Below are 20,748 nucleotides of genomic sequence, written 5' to 3' on the forward strand. Positions count from 1 at the left end.
GATAATTAAGTTGTGTATATACTTATAGGTTAACAGTTATTTTCTCTTGACATTGTGAACATATATCCTGTTGTCTTTAGTCACTGTTATTGCTGAGGAGAATCTGCTTATTCTAATTGTTTTTCTGTAGTTAATCTGTCTTTTCTCTCTTGAATTTCTTAAGATTTTCTCTTTGTCTCTGATGATGGACAGTTTTACTGCCATGTGTCTGAGTGCATATTTAACTTTATTTATCTTGGTCAGGTCTTTACAAGCTTTTGCTATCAGAGGACACTTATTTTGTAAAATAGTTTTTCACTTGAATTTTTCTGGTATTTCCTTATTATTAAACTTAGATTAAGCATATCTGGCAGAAGAACTTTAGTATTCATTTATAAGTCTTGCCTGAACCAATTATCACTATAGAGGTTGCCCCTCAGTGGTTTTCTAATTTCTTCATTTTTTTCGGCACTCATTAATTGGCATTTTCCTATAAGAAAGAGCTTTCCCTTCCCCCTCATTTATGTATTTGTTTATTTATTTTTTATCAGTATAAATTCATGGAAATTAATTCCTGTATGTAATTTTGTTGTTGCCCCCATGTGGCCTCTTGCAGTCAAGAATCAGGTCTTATAACTGGGTCAATGGATAACTGTATTTTCCAGGCCTTTGAAAGATATTTCCAGAATTTTCATACCAATTTATATCTACTTGTACTATGAAGAATAGTACCTCTTCCCCAAACTTTGCTAACATTTCTTTGAATTTCGTATTTCTTATAGTCTGGGTAAGTAAAGACTGTAATTCGTGTATTTCATTAAACGTCCTGCCATGCATTAATAAGCATTTTACTATTCTTTTGACACTTGTTTTCTTCTCTCAGCAGAAGTACTCACACGTCTTATTTCAGAGTTCTTCCATAGGCACTTGTTCAGTGTCTGCCTTCTCAAGTAGGCAGTCTTCAGTGTAAGGACAATGGCCCTTTTATGTGATCCTTTTATGCTTGGCATAGATGGAATAGGTGATATATATATATACTAATAAAAGGGTAATATGCTAATTAGACTGGGTTGACTGGACATCTTCCAGATGTCTGACTTCCTTCCAGACAAAGCCACGGTGGTGGGGGCTGAGGCAGATATGGTTAGGGGCAATGAGGCAGGCAGACAGGTGAGCGGTTAGGAGCCAGCAGTCCCAGATTGTGCGGGATTGGGCCTAAACCAGCAGTTGGACATCCCCCAAGGGGTGCCAGATTGGAGAAGGTGCAGGCCGGGCTGAGCGACACCCCTGCCCTGAGTGCACAAATTTCATGCACTGGGCCTCTAATGTCCTATCTAATAAAAGAGTAATATGCAAATTAACCATCACTCCGCTACACCCACAAGCCATGCACACCAGCCACACCCACCAGCCAATCAGGAGCGAATATGCAAATAAACCCAACCAAGATGGCTATGGCCACAGAGAGCAGGAGGGAGGCTTGGGTTTCCCCGGCAATGGAGGAAGCCAAGCTTTCCGCCTGCCCTTGCCGGCCTAGGCCTCCACTCAAGGCTACAAAGTTTCAATGATAGAAGATACATAAATCCAAACAGAAATGGCGGCAGCCACGGAGCTGGAAAGAGCAGGAGGCTAGGGTTGCCCATAGCGATGGAGGAAGCCAAGCTTCTGCAGCCCTGGCAGGCCCAGGCCTCTGCTTAAGGCTACAAAGTTTCAATTATAGAAATACATAAATCCCAACAGAAATGGCTGCCTCCTCGGAGCAAGCAGAAGGCTTGGCTTCATTCCAGGCTACAAAGTTTCAATTGTAGAAGATAAATAAACCCCAAATACCAGGGCCTCCACTTGGGTCACCAGGGGGCGTGGCCGGCCTGCAAACCACCACAGGCCCCTCGCCCAGGCTGCTCCACGCCCCAAGGGAACCCCCATCCTGATCCGGGACACCCTTCAGGGCAAACCAGCTGGCCCCCACCCATGCACCAGGCCTCTATCCTATCTAATAAAAGAGTAATATGCAGATTGACCATCACTCCAACACACAAGATGGCTCCCCCATGTGGTCAAAGATCCTGCCCCCATGTGTACACAAGATGGCCACCACAAGATGGCCAGCAAGGGAGGGAATTTGGGAGGGACCAGGCCTGCAAGGGAGGGCAGTTGGGGGTGACCAGGCTTGCAGGAAAAGGCAGTTGGGAGGGACCCAGGCCTGCAGGGGAGAGCAGTTGGGGGGGACCAGGCCTGCAGGGGAGGGAAGTTAGGGGAAAACAGGCTGGCAGGGGAGCAGTTAGGCATCAATCAGGCTGGCAGGGGAGTGGTTAGGGGGTGATCAGGCTGGAAGGCAGAAGCGGTTAGGGGTAATCAGGAAGGCAGGCAGGTGGGCAGTTGGGAGCCAGCAGTTCTGGATTGTGATAGGGATGTCCGACTTCCCGTTTAGGCCCGATCCTACCGGGATCGGGCTTAAATGGGCAGTTGGACATCCCTTGAGGGGTCCCAGATTAGAGAGGGTGCAGGCTGGGCTGAGGGACACACACCCCCATTCACAAATTTTGTGCACCAGGCCTCTAGTATATTTGATAAATTCACAAATTCAAATGAGGAAAACATTATCAGATTAGTTCCCATTCATTAACATTTTCCTCTCTGCTTTATTATTCCAGGTTCTCTTTATTTTCCTTTATTTAAATCACTGGTGGAGTAAGATTTGAACTTCTGTAGTAAGGCTAACTTAGTTTTCCACATGTCCCATCTTTGTTGTTATTATTGAGGATGATGATGATGGTGTTTTTTTCTTTTTTTTTTTTGGTGTGGATTAACTGATATTCATTAGAGTTCCATTTTTATCAACCCTATTAGCTATTCCCCACTATGTAATATGTTCATTTGACTAATTGCTTTTAAGAGTTTTTTTGTTGATCTTTGGTTTCCATTAATTTGACTTTGAGTATATAGCTCAAAGTATCTGAGTATAGCTTTCATTGTGTTTATCCTCTGTAGGATTTGTTTAGATTCTTGGATCTTTGGGTTTATGTTTTTCATCATATTTGGAAAAATTTCAGTCATTATGTCTTTAAATTTTTCCTACTCCAATCTTTCTTATATACTTTTCGTCTGCAACTTTGATTATGTATATAAAATAACAGTGAGTTATTTTATTTATTTTTAATTGTTTATATTTTAGTTTTTCTCTATAATCATTTTTATTGCCTCATCCTGAAACTCACTGATATTTTCTTTGTAGTATTCAATCTCCTGTTAAGCCCATTCAATAATTTTTTTTATTATTGTATATTGAAATTTTTAGGTCTTAAATTTCTGTTTGGTTCTTTTTTATACTTTCCTTTTGCCATTAATCCTCTCCCATCTGTTCACTCATTATGTTTACCCTTTCTCTTAAATCCTTAAGCATATTTGTAATAGCTATTTTTAAATCTTCATTTGTTAATTCTAATGCTTTTGAGATATTTGGATTTGTTTGTGTTAATTTGGCTCCCCCACCCCCATAAAGGTAACATTTTTATGCTTCTTTACATGACTAGCAAATGTTGATTGCATACTGAATAGTATTAATTTTTCATTTTGAGAATTTGGGTTTTATTGTCTGTCTTTAAATAGTGTTGAGTTTTGTTTGGTGGGCAGTTAATTTACTGACAGATGAATAATACTTTCAACATTTGTGTTTTGCTATAGCAGTTCTAGAATAGCTATTATTTTAAGTATAGGGTAACTGTATTTCTAAGGCATGGCTTTCTAATTCCTCATTTTGAATTCCTGGAATGTTGTGTATTTTCTCTCCTCTCTGACTGGTCATATTACATGTTTATCAGCACTGTGTAACCTCTGATATATCTATTCAGCTTACAGGTCCCCGATAGCTATTTTATGTCAGGCATTGAAGACTTTTTCTCTCTATGTGAAGCATTTTATTAAGCTAAAGATTTAAAAGAAACTGTATGCTAGTTTCCAGAGCAACTTCTCTTCTGAGATTTCTCCTTTTGGTACCTTGCTCTCCAAATTTCAGCTCCTTTGCAGTTCTGAATTTTGATCTAAATCCTCGTCAGCTCAGAGAGGCCACTGTTATTTATTTGGCCTCTACTACTTCCTCAGTTCCTCAGTGCAGTAAGTACCTCTAGGCCAGTGGTCGGCAAACTGCGGCTCGTGAGCCACATGAGGCTCTTTGGCCCCTTGAGTGTGGCTCTTCCACAAAATACCACGTGTGGGCACGCACGTACAGTGCAATTGAAACTTCATGGCCCATGTGCAGAAGTCGGTTTTCAGCTCTCAAAAGAAATTTCAATCGTTGTACTATTGATATTTGGCTCTGTTGACTAATGAGTTTGCCGACCACTGCTCTAGGCAAAAGTCAGAGAAATTGTGTGGCTCTCCTTATATGTTTCTGTTTTCTCAGGGAATCACAGTCCTGCATTGCCTATTCTCCAAAATCTTAAGTGTTGCTTCATATATTTTTATGCAGTTTATGATAGTTAGTCTTGTCCAGTACCACATACTTGTACTCTATTATGGCTGGAAACAGAAGTCTTTGTCATTGTAAACCTTTAAAAAGTCTGGCTAACTACTGTACAGATGTGCAGAAAATGAGAAAGATTTCTATGAACTAATATAGAGTTATTTCCAGGATATATTGTTAAGGTAAAAAGAACAAAGTGCCAAAAAATACCTATGATATGCTATCTTTCATGTAAGATGTGTGAAATAAAAACACCCACATATATTTCCTTCTTTGTGCAAGAGTCAAATAGTAAGGCTAAGTCAGATATTAATGATATTGGTTATTTAAAGAGGATGATTATATTGGAATAAAAGAAATAAGAGAAGAGTAACTCTTCTATGAATATATCTTTTTGTATAGTTATAAAGAGTTGGGCAGAAAAAGAAAGTCCAAGATGAGCCTAAAACATCTCACTCTGCCAGGATGTAAGAAAGTGTTCTAAACTTAATGAAGATATTTCAAAAGGGCACAAAGGTCAACTTGAGGGGAATCCCAATGGCCAAATTTGGGACAATGTGAACAATAGATTATAACCCATATAATAAAATGAAAATCCATGATTTTTTATTGGTAAAATTATGTGAATTAATGAATAAACAAATGAAGAAGAGAATACTCTTCTTCCTGCCAACTAATAAGCACAAAAAGGATTGAAGGGATCGGAAAACCATCACTGGCTACCTCCAACAAGAATGATCAATAAATGCTAAAATTAGTGAGTAAAGAAAGGTGAAACACAGGATTTTATCTACACTGAATTGTTGTCTATAAATTATTATTAGTTGAGCAGGGAAAATACTAACTTTACAGTGGAGAAACCTGGCAGAACCACCTTAGCCAAGCTGAAACAGGACTTTTTGGGGGTGAAAAAGATGGGTTTTAGGAAATTTTAGAAATAAAGGGGGACCATGGAAGAAACATAGGGCTGCAGAGCAGCAGAAGGTATATTTCCATAGAATAGGGGAGCGGAAAAGCTGCAACAGGTAATTTCCTTAGAATGAGAGAGCTGGGAACAGCAAAAGGTCTATATTTACAAAATAAAGAGAAGGAAGCCCTTCATCCAGAAGGAGAAGAAGAAAGCCCAAATGGAATAGGAAAACAATAAGGAAGGAGGTGGGAGGGACCTCACGTGTCCCTTGTGAGGTTCCATCTTTGAGCCCAGGAGTTACTATAGTAACCAGTCCAAGGGAATAGTGAGTAATCAGAGGGGATATCAAGGCACAAGGATCTGTAGCCTTTACTAGGATAATGGTAGGCAAAAGGAACTTAGTGGGACCTTTTTCCCCTCCCCAAGTAGGAGTCCTGTTCTGTGGGATTATTTCCCCTTCCCCACGTGGGAGTCTGTACTTGTTCTTCAATAAATCCCCACCTTTGCTATACCATCTTCTGTCCGTGGATTCATTCTTCAGAGGACAAAGAATCCGGATTCCAGTCCAAAAATTCTGCTTCAAAGTGATCAAAGGTAACATTACCAGTCAATGGGACAAACTTAACAGTATGTGCCTCCTGATAATGTGTTTACTCATAAGTACACATTATCACTTCTGTGGTAATTTTGTGATATGTGTATAACCTGAATTGAATCATTAGAAAGTATCAGGCAAACTCAAATTAAGAACATTTGACAAAATGTCTTTTCAGTACTCTTCAAAACACCAAGGTTTAAAAAGACAAAGACTGTGAATTGTTCCAGATTAAAGGAAATTAAAAATACATAAAAATTATGCAATAAGTATTCCTGTACCAAAATCTAATGACATTGAGGATAATTGGTAAACTTTGAATAAGCTCTATATAGCAATATTATTTTCTTGATTTTAATCATTGTAGTTATTTATAATGTTAACATTTTAGAAATGTGTGTGAGTGGAACATGGTATTCTTTATTTTATTTCTGCAACATTTTCTTAGCCTGAAATTATTTCAAAATGTATTTTAAAATTAAGGAAATAATAAGGCTAATATGTTTACGTAATCTTAACTTTAGAAATATTTCTCCCATTTGACCCCTCTCCTACTTCCCTATTATTTCGCCCCTCAACCCTTCCCTGGTTTCCTATTTTTCATGAGATAATCAAAATTATTTGGCTTAACATCTAAGACACTCCGAAATTGGTTTCTGCTTATGACCTTTTCTATTTTATTTTTTAAAAATCCTTGCCTCATGGTTGAGCAACAGTGGATAAATGTCCTTCTCCAACTACCTCCTTCTGTTTTATTATTCCCATGGCTCCGCTTATGTCCCAACTTGTCTTCAAGGCATTTTTTGTTGTATGTTTCTTTATTTCAAACTTGAATTCAATTGATCAGTTTATACAATTGTCTCACCTACTTCAGTCTAAGTTCCCTCAAGCTCTAGCACAGTAAGCATAATTGAAATGTTTATTGAAATGATCCTATTTTGAATTTCCAGAGCACTTTGTCCCCATTTCTTATATGATGCTCATAGTCTTCTACCTGTTTTTATAGTGACATCTGTGTATATCTTATCTCCTTTTTTACATTAATTTTGTTGTTGCTGTTCTTTATGAACCACATGTAATAGAATGTGATGAATATTTGTTAAATCAATAAACAGGCTGAGGACCTTTCTTGAAAACGGGTACTCTCTTCTCTTGAGCTCTTACAGCGTGCCTAGTTTGTTTCTTCCTTCAGTTTTTAAAGAGTTCCCAAGGCCTTTATCTTCAGGATATACATAATAATGGAGTTTACTCTTCTCTCAGAAAAGAAAAGAACTTAGTTTCATCAGTTTGTAAAGCTGAGCCAGAATCTATAAAGCAGCAGCAGGTTGTTTCCTATGACATGAAAGGGTATTCAACCTCACAGTCCTGTAGTTCGCAATGATTCTTACATCTGAAGAGGATATTGCCACCCTAGCTGGTTTTGCCCAGTGGATAGAGCATCAGCCAGTGGACTGAAGGGTCCCAGGTTCTATTCAGGTCGAGGGCTTGTGCCGGGGTTGTGGGCTGTATCCCTGGTGGGGGCCTGCGGGAGGCAGCCGATAAATGATTCTCTCTAATCACTGATGTTTCTGTCTCTTTCTCTCCTTTCCTCTCTGAAATCAATACAAATATATATTTTAAAAAATGAAGAGGATATCACATAGTGAAGTAAAACCAGGTGTTTCATAGGTATAAGCCAGAAAATATGAATAGGATTGGACAACTCCAGAACACACCTGGGATATACCCTGGCTCATCTGTATCCTTCACATTCACGGAGGATAGAGGGGGCAGTGCTCCCACTGGCCAGCATCACAGAGCTTCCTAGACTTACTTTGGGAGTCTGTAAGGCTTTTGGTTCCTGACACACATTTTGTGCATGATGCTCACCAGTAGTAACACTAATTTTCAAAGAACAGAATCCCAGGTTTGAACAAAATAATATAAATAAATGAACAAACAAAATAAGTTAAAAAATAAACAAGGCTATAAAACAGTTAAATTTAGGTGAGTGCTTATTTATCTTACAAGAAAAGTTACAGATTAAAAAAAAATTTGCTAAAGATTTTTTTAAGTAGAAAACTTTTCTGAGATATATAAGGGATGAATCAGTTTAAAGTAAAGTTGGTAAATATATATATACTAGAAGCCCGGTGCATGGATTTTTGTACTGGCCTATGGGGATCGGGCCGAAACCGGCTCTCCAACATCCCCTGAGGAGTCCAGATTGCGAGAGGGTGCAGGCCAGGCTGAGGGACCCCAATGGTGCAAGATTGGGGCCAGGGAGGAACGCGGGGAAGTTGGCCAGCCGGGGAGGGACCACAGGAGGGCTCCAGGGCATGTCCAGCCCGTCTCTCACCCAGTCTCACCCAGTCCCTATCTGCTAGATGCCAGCAGCAAGCTAACCGACCGGTCAGAGCGTCTGCTCCCTGATGGTCAGTGCGTGTCAGCGACTGGTTGACTGGTCAGACACTTAGCATATTAGGCTTTTATTATGTAGGATTTCCAGGCCTCTGATTATTATTTATTTATTTATTTTTAACTCTTCATTGTTGAAAGTATCACTTAAGTCCCCCTTTTTCCCCATTGAACCCTTCTAGCATGCTCCTGCTCCCTGCCTGGGGCCTTCACCACCTTATTGTTTGTGCCCATGGATTATGCACATATGCATACAAGTTGTTTGGTTGACCTTTTCCCATCCACCCACCCACCCACCACCCCCATCTTCGCTCTGATATTCCAGTTTGTTCCATGCTTCTATGTCTCTGGCACCTGGCACATGAAGGATATCAATCACTTTCAAGAAACTTAATATCTACTTGAGTAGGTAATACAAAAATAATAAGTTCATTTTTCCTTTTGTTTATATTCTAAGTTATTCTTTAAAACACAGGTGATTAATCATTATTAAAAATGTAAAGCAGAAGTATATATCCTGGGGGCATCATAAATGAGAGCACTTCATCTAGCTGAAAAAAGAGATTAGTATAGGCTTTGTGGAAGAGGGATGCATATATGTAGTTCTTAAAATATTGGGTAGTGACAGAAATGGGGTACCCAGGAGTAGAAGTGGGTTCTGAAGAGAAAATGATTTCATTTATATTGAACAGATTTGAGGTACCAATGTGAGTTTCAGAGGTAATACAAGCAAGCAACTGAAAGTGTAAGACTAGAAATTGGGGGACAAATTCTATAGATTTGAGTCTTCTGGGAGTGAGAGGAGATGGAGGAAAGGAAAAACAGCTGAGCTCAGGTGCTAAAAAGAGGAAGAGGAAATAAAAGAAGGAGTAATCCATCACCTAAAGATAGGGTGTCAACTAGGAGAGATGTGTTTCTGAATATAGAGATAACAGTTTCAAGGAGGAGGAAGTAGTAATAATATTAAATGCCAGAGGAAAAATAAAGGAAGATGGGGAGGACTATTGAAAGTCAGAGAAAGTGGAAGACAGTGAGGACTAAGAGGTCCTTGGCGAGTTGTAAGCTTGCAATCAGGTCAGTATTCAGGGGAGAAATGGCAGCATTCAGGGATTGAAGCGGAAGTTGCAAACTGGCTGCCCTGTGCAGACTCCAGCCTGAGTTTATATTTTGTTTGATCTATTCTGTGTTAGCGAATATGGTATTTTAAAAATATATACTTTTTGTCCACATTTAAAAATCAAGGTATTTCACGTAAAAGTTCGAGCTTCCAAGTTGTCTTGAAAATTTTAAACATCCTGCAACATTGGGTTTGGGTTTTCTCATTGCAACGAACATGCTTGGAAATGACTGGAGATTGCTCTTTTTTTTTTTTTAATACATTTTTATTGATTTCAGAGAGGAAGGAAGAGGGAGATAGAAATATCAATGATGAGAGAGAATCATTGATCGGCTGCCTCCTGCAGCATGTGCCCTTGACAGGAATCGAATCCGGGACCTTTCAGTCCTCAGGCTGAGACTCTATCCATTGAGCCAAACCGGCTAGGGCTGGAGAGTGCTCTTCTTAGACAGGGCATGAGCTCTCCTTTTGCCAAGGACCATCCATCTCTTCCTAAATATTTCTTACACCTGGCGGCTCACTTTATTTATTTTAAGCACTTGCCATCATTTGACACTTTGACATCTAGATCAGTGGCTTTCAAACTCGGATGTGTCAAAATCACACAAGAAACACAGATTGCAGTTCTCACCCCTACAGTTTTAGAGTCAGTAGGTTGGGGGTGAAGCCTAAGAATGTGTCTTTCTAGAAAGTCTCTGGGTAATGCTGATGCTGTTAGTCTGGGGACCACATTTTGAAAGGTTAAAGGATAAGTGAGCGGTAAGGAAGTGGTGCCAGAGTTTGCGCAGTGGTTAGATAGAACTAGGCTCTGTTTTCTCATCTGGGAAATAAGGATGATACTGTTGACTTCCTAGGTTTCTGTTTCATTCTAAATGAGATAAATGGACATAAATTATCCATATCCTCCCAGCACCTAGCTTATGTTAATGTAAGAAACATTCAAACCCATAATGAAGTTTTGTGAGTTTATTTGAGCCAAATTGTTGACAATTGCCAGGAAGCAGAATCTCAAGGTATTGAGATAATGCTCTGGAAAATGGCAGTTTGCACCTTATTTTATACATTACAATCAAAAGGAGAGACATAACTGGGTCACATGAACTCCACTGGTGATAGATTAGGGAGGCGGGAGAAAGCAAAGTGTGTGTGGGGGGGAGACATCTGGGATTGGATAAAAAGTAAAATGATAGACACATACTTTTACTTAGGTGAGTGCAGGATAGGTAACAGTCAACAATGAGCTCTATAACAATGAGGGGTGCCTGTGCTTTGAGGCTCTGGAAAAAAGGAAAATGACTTTGACATTTCAATGATATGTTATCATAGATGCAAAAAGACAGTAGGCTGTTAAGGTAAAGATTGACCTTTGTCAGGGACAATACAAGCCTAGGACATGACTACCCACAATAAACTGCTTTTTAATTTCCTAAGCTAGTCAGGTTAGCATGTGACCCCTTTTCATTAAATTATTATATTTATAATTTTTAATTAAATTATTATGTTTAGTGTTACTATTACAACTATTATGTCTTTTAAGAATATTGATTCTGAGAAGAAGGTCAGAAATAGATTGTTGGTTTTGGAGCAAAAGTAATCAAAAGTCTATTTTTACAAGAATGAAGTATAGAATAAAATTATTATTTCTATGAAAGCCAAATTGATGGGATGTTAACAGTGGAAGGAGTAATGGTGGGGACACAAGAGCATAGAAAGCCAGTTAAGGTATTGAGATTCAGGAAACATATTGGCCAGAGCTGTGAGAACAGCCTTGGGTTCTGCCCCCTGAGCGGAGGAACCACGTTCATTTCAGTTCTGTGTAGCTAGAACTGAGAGCAAACAGCATCAGCATCCCAGTGGACACGATTGGTTTCAGTGAAGCAGGCCAGAGCGTTAGTGTAAACCTCTGTGCCTTGAGGACCCCATTGAGCCAGGGTTTGGCTTCAGGGGATTTTTGGGTGGAAGCTGCCTCTCTTACTCATAAAGCCACGGTAGTTAGAGGACTAATGTTGTAGGGCTAAAAGGTAGGGAGCGTGCCACAGCTTGCCAGAGACTCCAACATAGTCTATTGATTTGGACCTCACTTTAAGGATGCTTATTTGTGTATGACTGACAATAAAGATCCAGTCAAATGTCCATGTAAAACCATATTCTCTCCAATATTTAGAGTCCAATATAGTACTTTTTGAGGTTGAGACTAAACACACACACACACACACACACACACACACACAGTTTTTTCTTTGACATCTAGAGGGAATTTGCCCAGATTGGCCCTCAATTCTCTCAGTTCATTTTCCACTTCTGCAGGCCGAGTCTTCTGATTTGCCAACTAACAGGGCATCATCAATATAGTAACAACTTTGAACATTACAGAGTAAAGCCACTCACCCAGATCTTTATGGCAGATCGCAGAGGAGTTTAGGTATTGAGGAAGCACTGTAAATGTACTGGTGGCCTTGCCATATGAATAAAAATTGGCCTTGGACCTCGAGTGCCAGTGGGATACAAAAAAAGACGTTGGAAAGATTACATCCCAAGTGCTATCAGTCAGTGCAATGGATTACGTTAGAAATGTTTGGAATGGCTAAGGGTATAGGATCCAGAAAGCCACAACTCTGTCAACATTCTGTTCTTATCACCATAATTGTCAAGAACTGTGAAGGTCTAGGATTTTACCCTCCTTGCCACAATTTCATGGGTGCTTTCAGAAGACTACTATGGCAGTAGTCGGCAAACTGCGGCTCGCGAGCCACATGCGGCTTGCGAGCTGCGGTTTGCCGCTCTGTTGATTAATGACTTTGCTGACCACTATACTAGGGCAAAGACAAATCGCTTTATTATTTGCAACAATAGCAATAGCTAGAGAGCATTTTCTTGAATCAGTTCCTCAAGCCCTTAATTCTTACAGGACAATGCAAATGTGGCTAAGTGATACATTTGCACACAATGGAGACTAACCCTCAGTTTAGGGAACACAATCTTCTACAATGGCCAGTGAGCGAACATTATTTCAGTCATCCAAAGCTGTAGTCATACAAAGGTCCTTGAAACGATAGTCCAGAACAAAGTCACTCAGTGCCTCTGCCTGTACTGTGGACTCCAGAGGATACTACAGAGTGGAGATTCCTGCAAGTATGGGAACTTACATAAAATGCAATCAACCCTTCTATCTTCATCTTCCCATTAACCAAGTTCAGCTTTTAGCAGATCATCAATTTGCATTTGAATGATCTAAGTTCAACACTCCCTGACGAAAAGCTTGCCTTTGAATAACTCCCATTTTATGTTTTATCTTTGGGAGCAATAATAAAAATGGGTTAAACAGTGTATTCATATTCTAAAACAGTCACAAGCAATATTTAATAATATTCAGTTCTTAGACATTATAATGTGCATGTTAAAAATTGTAAAACATTTCATTCACATTGCAGAAAACAAGTAAGTACTGATGTTTTAGAACTTTTTATTTTTTTAGCTTACAGGTTGCAGTAGACCAAAGGAAAATGCTTCATATATTGAACAAAATAAAGACAATCAGTTTTTTGGAAATGAAACTGACAAGAAGACCAGTGTAAGTGTTAGAGTGTTCTCTTTGTTTCTACATTTAATGGGCAAGCTATGTCTTGTTCTCTGGGATATAACCCAATTTCTGCCTTTGGTCTGGTCAGCATACAGGGTTCCCCTGCTACTGAGCTGACATTGACTGCGTGTCATTTTCACTATGTTTTCGTTTTGAAATTTTTGTTTTCTGTGTTTTGGTGTATATTCTTAAGTTGCTGGTGATCACACAACCTTTTTGTAAGCAACCTCACTTCTCTCTTATCTGGTTCAGGTCTCTTTCCGAACAACCCTCACACTATGCTTTGGTTGTGGTTTTTTTTTGTTTTTTTTTTAAAAAAAAAACATCTTTTTATTTTTTTTAATATATTTTATTGATATTTTACAGAGAGGAAGGGAGAGGGATAGAGAGACAGAAACATTGATGAGAGAGAAACATCGATCAGCTGCCTCCTGCACACCCCCCACTGGGGACGTGCCCGCAACCAAGGCACATGCTCCTGACCGGAATCGAACCCGGGACCCTTCAGTCCGCAGGCTGACGCTCTATCCACTGAGCCAAACCGGTTGGGCGGTTGTGGTTTTTAGACACTGTTTTTTTTTTAAGTAGCTTCCCCTAAGCCAGTGGTCGGCAAACTGCGGCTCACGAGCCACATGCGGCTCTTTGGCCCCTTGAGTGTGGCTCTTCCACAAAATACCAACCATGGCTTGGGCGAGTCTATTTTGAAGAAGTAGCGTTAGAAGTTTAAGTTTAAAAAATTTGGCTCTCAAAAGAAATTTCAATCATTGTACTATTGATATTTGGCTCTGTTGACTAATGAGTTTGCCGACCACTGCCCTAAGCAATCTAAAAACTACTTCAATCATACTTTTTTTAAAAAATCATCATCTTGTATTTCTATTCAAGACAAGGAATCAAAATCATCTACAGGTCAATGTAAAAAGGCCATCATGCTTTATATGATGAAATCAAGAACTTGAGCTTGTGAAAACTATGTGTATTTCCAAGTACAAGTATTTTACTAATTGGCAACCTCAGATTTAATTTATTTCCGATCAACTGTCAGAAGGTGACCCTTTATTATAGCGCAATAATATAATAAATTGGGGTTCCATTCTTCATTTTATTCATAAAGACACCAAATTTAATTATGAAGACAAGAAAACAAATCACAGATATTATTTTTATGAACATTAAGTAAGTATTTAAAGCACACATAAAACTCTTCGGGAGATTATTTTGTACAAATTGAATATATTGAGGCTTTTTGCAATTTACCTTCAGTGATGTTTCTTCCTGTCTTTTTTCTAAATCTAGCAAGCAGAGATGACAGTCTTCCATATGGCCCCATAAGCCTTCATATAGCTTTCAAATATAAGGTGATATGTCTACTAATATTCAATGAAGTACAGTTTCTCTGTTGATTTATCATTTATAACCTGGACAGATTTTCTGGCATTGCCAATTGATTGAGCCTCCTAGTGTTGACTTGTCCTTGGGACTTGGACAAAGTTCTGAGTCAGTCCCAATTATGAATTTTGATCATAGCTGTGAGGAATTCAGTGAAAATAAGAAAGGTTGTATGTTGAATTGTCTTTTCCTTTATAAGGAAGCCATGGAACCTAGAGCTGAATTGAACTAGAGATCAGTTTATCGAATATGTTTTTAAAAGACCTTATTTTCCTCTGATGAAAAATGTTTTTGTTTAACATAGAAGGTGGTATTGAAACTATTTGAGATGGTTAAAATATGCTAAATGTGCTTCCAGGAAAGGAAGTCCTCTAATTTGGCAGCAGCATTGTTGTTCTTCTTGAAAAGGGGTAAACATCCATACTGGACTCCTGAATACTTAGAAAACAAAATTTTAGATTTCCTGGCTGTCCAAGAGAATATTTTTGCTTCCTGAGAATGAAGTCATCAGGCCTTAGTAGTATACAAATGTGCCAACTTGTCAAGCAGCTAAATTAAATAAGTGCTGCCCTGGCTGGTTTGGCTCATTGGATAGAGCATCGGCTTGCTGATTGAAGGGTCCTGGGATTGATTCCGGTCAGGGGCACATGCCTGGGTTGTGGACTCGATCACCAGTAGGGGGCATGCAGGAGGCAGCCTATCAATGATTCTTTCTCATCATTGATGTTTCTATTTCTCCCTCTCCCTTCTTCTCTCTCTGAAATCAATAATATTTGTGTATATATATAAAACGATGAGTGCTAGCAAATATATTAGGAAACTTTTGTGTTTTTTTCCATGGGAAACCATATTTGTAGCCTATGCTATTTAAATTCTAAAAACTTTAGTTTCTTTATTTTACAGGGTAGTTAGGTAGAGATCCTGACTATGAAAATGCTTATTACTAAAAGGAAGTTAGAGGCAGGAAAAACAGTTTTAGGGAAGGGAGGTCCATGGGAGAGGAATATATACATAATGGGCAGAGATAGCTCCAAGCTCCCAGATTGTTTATTTTATATACACAGAGGACGGAGAAATGTTTCAAGGCAAGGGGAAGAAGAAGAGGGGGCACCAGGTAGGCTTTGAAACTTTGGAACTGATACCATGTAGGGAAAGTGACCAATTAGGAGAGCACAGGAGATATAAAATAAGACAGGGTCTAATTAGAAAGTGGATGAACAAAGAGCTACCAGCATTTATAAACCCATAGACAAAGAGACTCACTGGGCAGGACTATTTCCCCCCCCCCCCCCATTTTAGAGAGAGAAAGGGCTCTCCTATTTTGGGTACTCCTCCACAGGGGGAGTTTGTATATGCTTGCAATAAACTTCCACAATTTTGCTAAAAATATTTTAGTCTGCAAATTTTATTCTTCGGTCTTCATAGGACAAGATCCCATAAGGAGAGTCTGGGAGCTTGCCATTCCACATATCAGTACTACCCGGCAAATAGTAGATTTTCAGTCCATTGAAATGAATTGTAAGTTCTTAGATTTATTTTATTGAAGTGGTAGACTCTATTACAGAGAGCTCTGAGGGTTTCCTTGGATTTATGCCTGTATTTCATTACTAAGAGTCTAACATTCTTCTGCCTGGAAACCAGTTGGTCATTGCGGGTTTCTACTTGTCATTGTTCAAAATAAATTCTGCTTGAATTAAAATAAGCATCAGTGCCAGGCTGGTGTGGCTCAGTAGTTGAGCATTGACCTATGAACCAGGAGGTCACAGTTCAATTCCAGGTCAGGGCACATGTGGGCTTGATCCCCTGCAGGGGGCGTGCAGGAGGCAGACAATTAATGATTCTCTCTCATCATTGATATTTCTATCTCTCTCTCCTCCTTCCTTCCTCTCTGAAATCAATAAAAAATATATTTTAAAAAGCTAAGCATCAGTGAAACTTTATTAATTAAACTAAAAAATAATGTAATTATATCACAAGCAAAATAAGTCATGATTAGTTTTTTAACATAATATGTTATTGTAATTGTTTAATTCATAGATCATTCTTCAAGGGCTATTGACAGTAAACCCCAATTCGAAAATCACAATTGTGTAGATCTGTTAAATATAACACTAGACTTTGGTTTCTTTATCTTCAGAATTAAGGTATTAGATTAGATTATTCCTAAGAGATCTTCCAGATCTTAAGTCTAATAATTCTTTGACAGTAATTGCAGATAATAAATTATCTATATATATAAAAGGCAAGCAACCGGCCTATGAGCCGACTGGCTGACCTGCGGTAGGTATGACGTGCACTGATCACCAGGGGGAAGACGCTCAACGCAGGAGCTGCAGAGTGACAGCAACTTTGCAGAATGCCCTCTCGCACTCCTGGACCCCTCGTGGGATGTCGGACTACCTGTTTTGGCCCGATCCCCACAGGCCAGGCCGAGGGACCTCACCTGCTGGAGGGACCCCGCTCACTCCAGAAGCCCCGGGACCTCGGGAGGTTAGCTCCAGGGCATGTCAGGCCAGTTTTTCCCAGTCCCACCCCACCAGCTACCTTCTAATTAATTTCCTTTCAATGTGCACGAATCCACGCACCAGGCCTCTAGTATTGAATGACTAGAGAACCCACTGATATAATTAAAGTATTTAGGCAGCAATAGGTAATGAACCCTACACAAATGTAGACTGAAGTGAACTATATCTAGAACAACAAATAAGAAGAGCTTCCTTAGGCAACATTAGGTTGATAACATTTCAACAACCCAATGCATAAGCTGGTGGGTCTTGAAAGTGTGGTCCCCAAACCTGCAGCATTAGCATCCTCTAGGGACTTCTTAGAAAAGTAAATTCCTGGGCTTCATCCCAGACCAACTAAGTCAGACAAGCTGGGGGTGACTTCTAGACATCTGTGTTGTAATAAGCCTTCCAAGTGATTCTCAAGTATGCTAAAATTTGAGAATAGCTGCCATGTGTAGTAAACCCCCTGGATTTCTCTGGGGAGTTCACTCACCTTTTTTGTCACATACTTTAAAAAGTCAATTTAGGGAAGACCCAGAAAGTAATTTGAGGATTTTTAAGTCAATTAATTCAGAAGAAATATGGGAGGTGTTGTCTTTAAAAGAACTGATCATAGAAATCAGAATCAGAGGAGAAACCAAGATGGCGGCATAGGTAAACACCTAAACTGCTGCCTTGCACAGCAATTTCAAAACTACAACTAAAAGACAAAATATACATCATCCAGAACCACAGGAAGGCTGGCTGAGTGGAAATTCTACAATTAGAAGGAAAGAGAAAAGGACACTGAGACTCAGAGGAGCTGAGAAAGGCAGAGGTACTGAGGCGCACGCGGAGAGGGCTGGCAACTGAGTATGTGGCTGGCTTTCTCAATCGGGAGGGAGACAAAAGCTCCCGAATGCTCTGAACTCCAGTTCCGGGTGAGACTCTGGGGATCCAGACTTATTAGGGGAGAAACTACACTGTCTGGCAGTGGGCGAAACTCAAGGGCGGTTTCTCTCAGAGGTGCTTGCAGCGATTACCGTGGGACACTGAGACCCAGGGACCTCTTAGGGCAGGGCTGACAGGAAACCAATGCTGTCTGCTCCACCCTGAGACTCCGCCCCATCTAAGCTGAGCACAGAGGCTTTTGCAAGTCTTGTCTCATAAGGGTGTCTCCAGCACAGAAGTTCTCCCAGCATAGACACAGCTGATCCTCACAGCCAATTGGCCTGGAGGTCAATTCCTCCCAGTGATACCAACAACAATCAAGGCTTAACTACAACAAGACTGTGCACACAGCCCACAAAGGTGTGCACCAAGAGTGTCCACCTCAGGTAACTGGGGAGGCTGAGTCACTGGGCCCTATAGGACACCTAGCACACAAAGCCACTCTATCAACTCAGGGAAGCCGCCAAAATGCGGAGACAAAGAAACAGGTCACAAATGAAAGAAATGGAGGAAAGCAAACGACTGGATATAGAGTTCAAAACCACGGTTATAAGGTTTTTCAAGAACTTTCTAGAAAAGGCCGATAAATTTAGTGAGACCCTTGAGGATATGAAAAAGGACCAACTAGAAATTAAGCATACACTGACTGAAATAAAAAATAATATACAGAGATCCAACAGTAGACTAGAGGATCAAAAGAATCAAGTCAAAGATCTGAAATACAAAGAAGCAAAAAACACCCAGCCAGAAAAGAAAAAAGCAAAAAGGATCCAAAAATATGAAGATAGTGTAAATAGCCTCTGGGACAACTTCAAGTGTATCAACATCAGAATTATGGGGGTGCCAGAAGAAGAGAGAGAACAAAATACTGAAAACCTATTTGAAGAAATAATGACAGAAAACTTCCCCCACCTGGTGAAAGAAATAGTCTTACAAGTCCAGGAAGCGCAGAGAACCCCAAACAAAAGGAATCCAAAGAGGACCACACCAAGATACATCATAATTAAAATGCCAAGAGCAAAAGACAAAGAGAATCTTTTTTTAAAAAAATATATTTTATTGATTTTTTACAGAGAGGAAGGGAGAGGGATAGAGAGATGGAAACATCTATGAGAGAGAAGCATTGATCAGCTGCCTCCTGCACGCCCCCTACTGGGGATGTGCCCGCAACCAAGGTACATGCCCTTGACCAGAATCGAACTCGGGACCCTTCAGTCCCCAGGCCGACGCTCTATCCACTGAGCCAAACCGGCTAGAGCAAAGAGAGAATCCTAAAAGCAGCAAGAGAAAAACAGTTAGTTACCTACAAGGGAGCACCCATACAATTGTCAGCTTATTTCTCAACAGAAACTATGCAGGCCAGACGGGAATGACAAGAAATATTCAAAGTGATGAATAGCAAGAACCTGCAACCAAGATTACTCTACCCAACAAAGCTATCATTCAGAATTGAAGGGCAGATAAAGAGCTTCACAGATAAGAAAAAGCTAAAGGAGTTCATCACTGCCAAACCAGTATTATATGAAATGCTGAAAGGTATTCTTTAAGAAGAGGAAGAAGAAGAAAAAGGTAAAGATAAAAATTATGAACAACAAATACATATCTATCAACAAGTGAATCTAAAAATCAAGTGAATAAAAAATCTGATGAACAGAATAAACTGGTGAATATAATAGAATCAGGGGCATAGAAAGGGAGTGGACTGACAGTTGGTGGGGGGAAAGGGGTATGGGGGGTGTGGGAAGAGACTGAACAAAAATCGTACACCTATGGATGAAGGCAGTGGGGGCGGGTAAGGGCAGAGGGTGGGGTGGGAACTGGGTGGAGGGGAGCTATTGGGGAAAAAAGGAATAATTGTAATAATCTGAACAATAAAGATTTATTAAATAAAAAAAAGGACAACAACAAAAAAAAGAAATCAGAATCAGACATAACTGTCAGTTGCATTCTTTATCTGTGTCCAGCAGGGAAATGTTCCCACTTTAAGAAAAAAAAAAAAATGCTTCCCGCCTCATTTCAACAAGTTTGGAAATGCTTTTCCCATTATTGAGACTTAGATAACTGATTTCTGCTTCTTATAAGGTAGTGTTTCCAATTGTATACTTCATCCTGCTCTGGTTTAAGGGCTTAAGGGAATCATAGTGCTGTCACTTGTCATATGATGTGGAAAACCCTATGTTACAAAGGGCAATACAATTTTGCAAAATTTGTTGTAGATACCTTGTCCAATACTGATAAAAATTATGTAAATACAGTGAGGAGGTGAAATTTTGGAAAATTAAAAAATAAAAGACACATTGAGAATTTTAGACCTCTATGGATGAAGAAATCTTTTGTTTAATGTGGTTTATTCATTTTTTATTGAATTAATTGGGGTGACATTGGTTAATAAAATTTTAGAGGTTTCCAGTGGGCCAGTGTACAATTCTGTAGTATGTCATCTGTATACTTCATTGTGTATTCACCTGCCAAAGTCAAATTTCCTCTCATCACCATATACTTGACCCTCTTTACCCTTTACTACCTCCTCCCCATTTTCCTTCCCCTCTAGTAACCACCATACTATTGTCTGTGTCTATGGGTTTTTATTTGCTTTTTGGGGGGGTTTATTTGTTTATTTGTTGCTTTCAGTTTTATATTTCATATATGAGTGATGACACATGGTTCTTGGCTTATTCTGATTAGCCTCATGTTGTCAAGATCCATCCATGTTATCCCAAATGGCAGTATTTCATCATTTCTTATGGCTGAATATTATTCCATTGTATATATCTACCACATCTTCCTTATCTAGTCCTCTATCGGAGGACACTTTGGTTGTTTCCATGTCTTGGCCATTGTGAATGATGCTGCAATGAATGTTGGGATGCATATATCATTCT

At 39.6% G+C, this 20,748-nt stretch overlaps 1 protein-coding gene across 8 annotated transcripts in view; it reads left to right on the forward strand.

Moving 5' to 3' along the window:
* DLG2 (discs large MAGUK scaffold protein 2) overlaps positions 1-20,748 on the forward strand; it is a 2,053,927-nt gene that overhangs the window by 395,865 nt on the left and 1,637,314 nt on the right. For 6 of the 8 annotated variants that reach the window (XM_080687299.1, XM_080687274.1, XM_080687295.1 and 3 more), the window contains exon 4: positions 12,936-13,031. The exons of the other annotated variants lie outside the window; for them this stretch is intronic. In XM_080687299.1, the coding sequence (XP_080543425.1) occupies positions 12,936-13,031 (96 nt within the window). The remainder of the gene's footprint in view (positions 1-12,935; positions 13,032-20,748) is intronic. 8 annotated transcript variants of the gene reach the window in all.

This window comes from Plecotus auritus, assembly GCF_963455305.1.
Source record: "Plecotus auritus genome assembly, chromosome: 9".
Taxonomy (NCBI): domain Eukaryota; kingdom Metazoa; phylum Chordata; class Mammalia; order Chiroptera; family Vespertilionidae; genus Plecotus; species Plecotus auritus.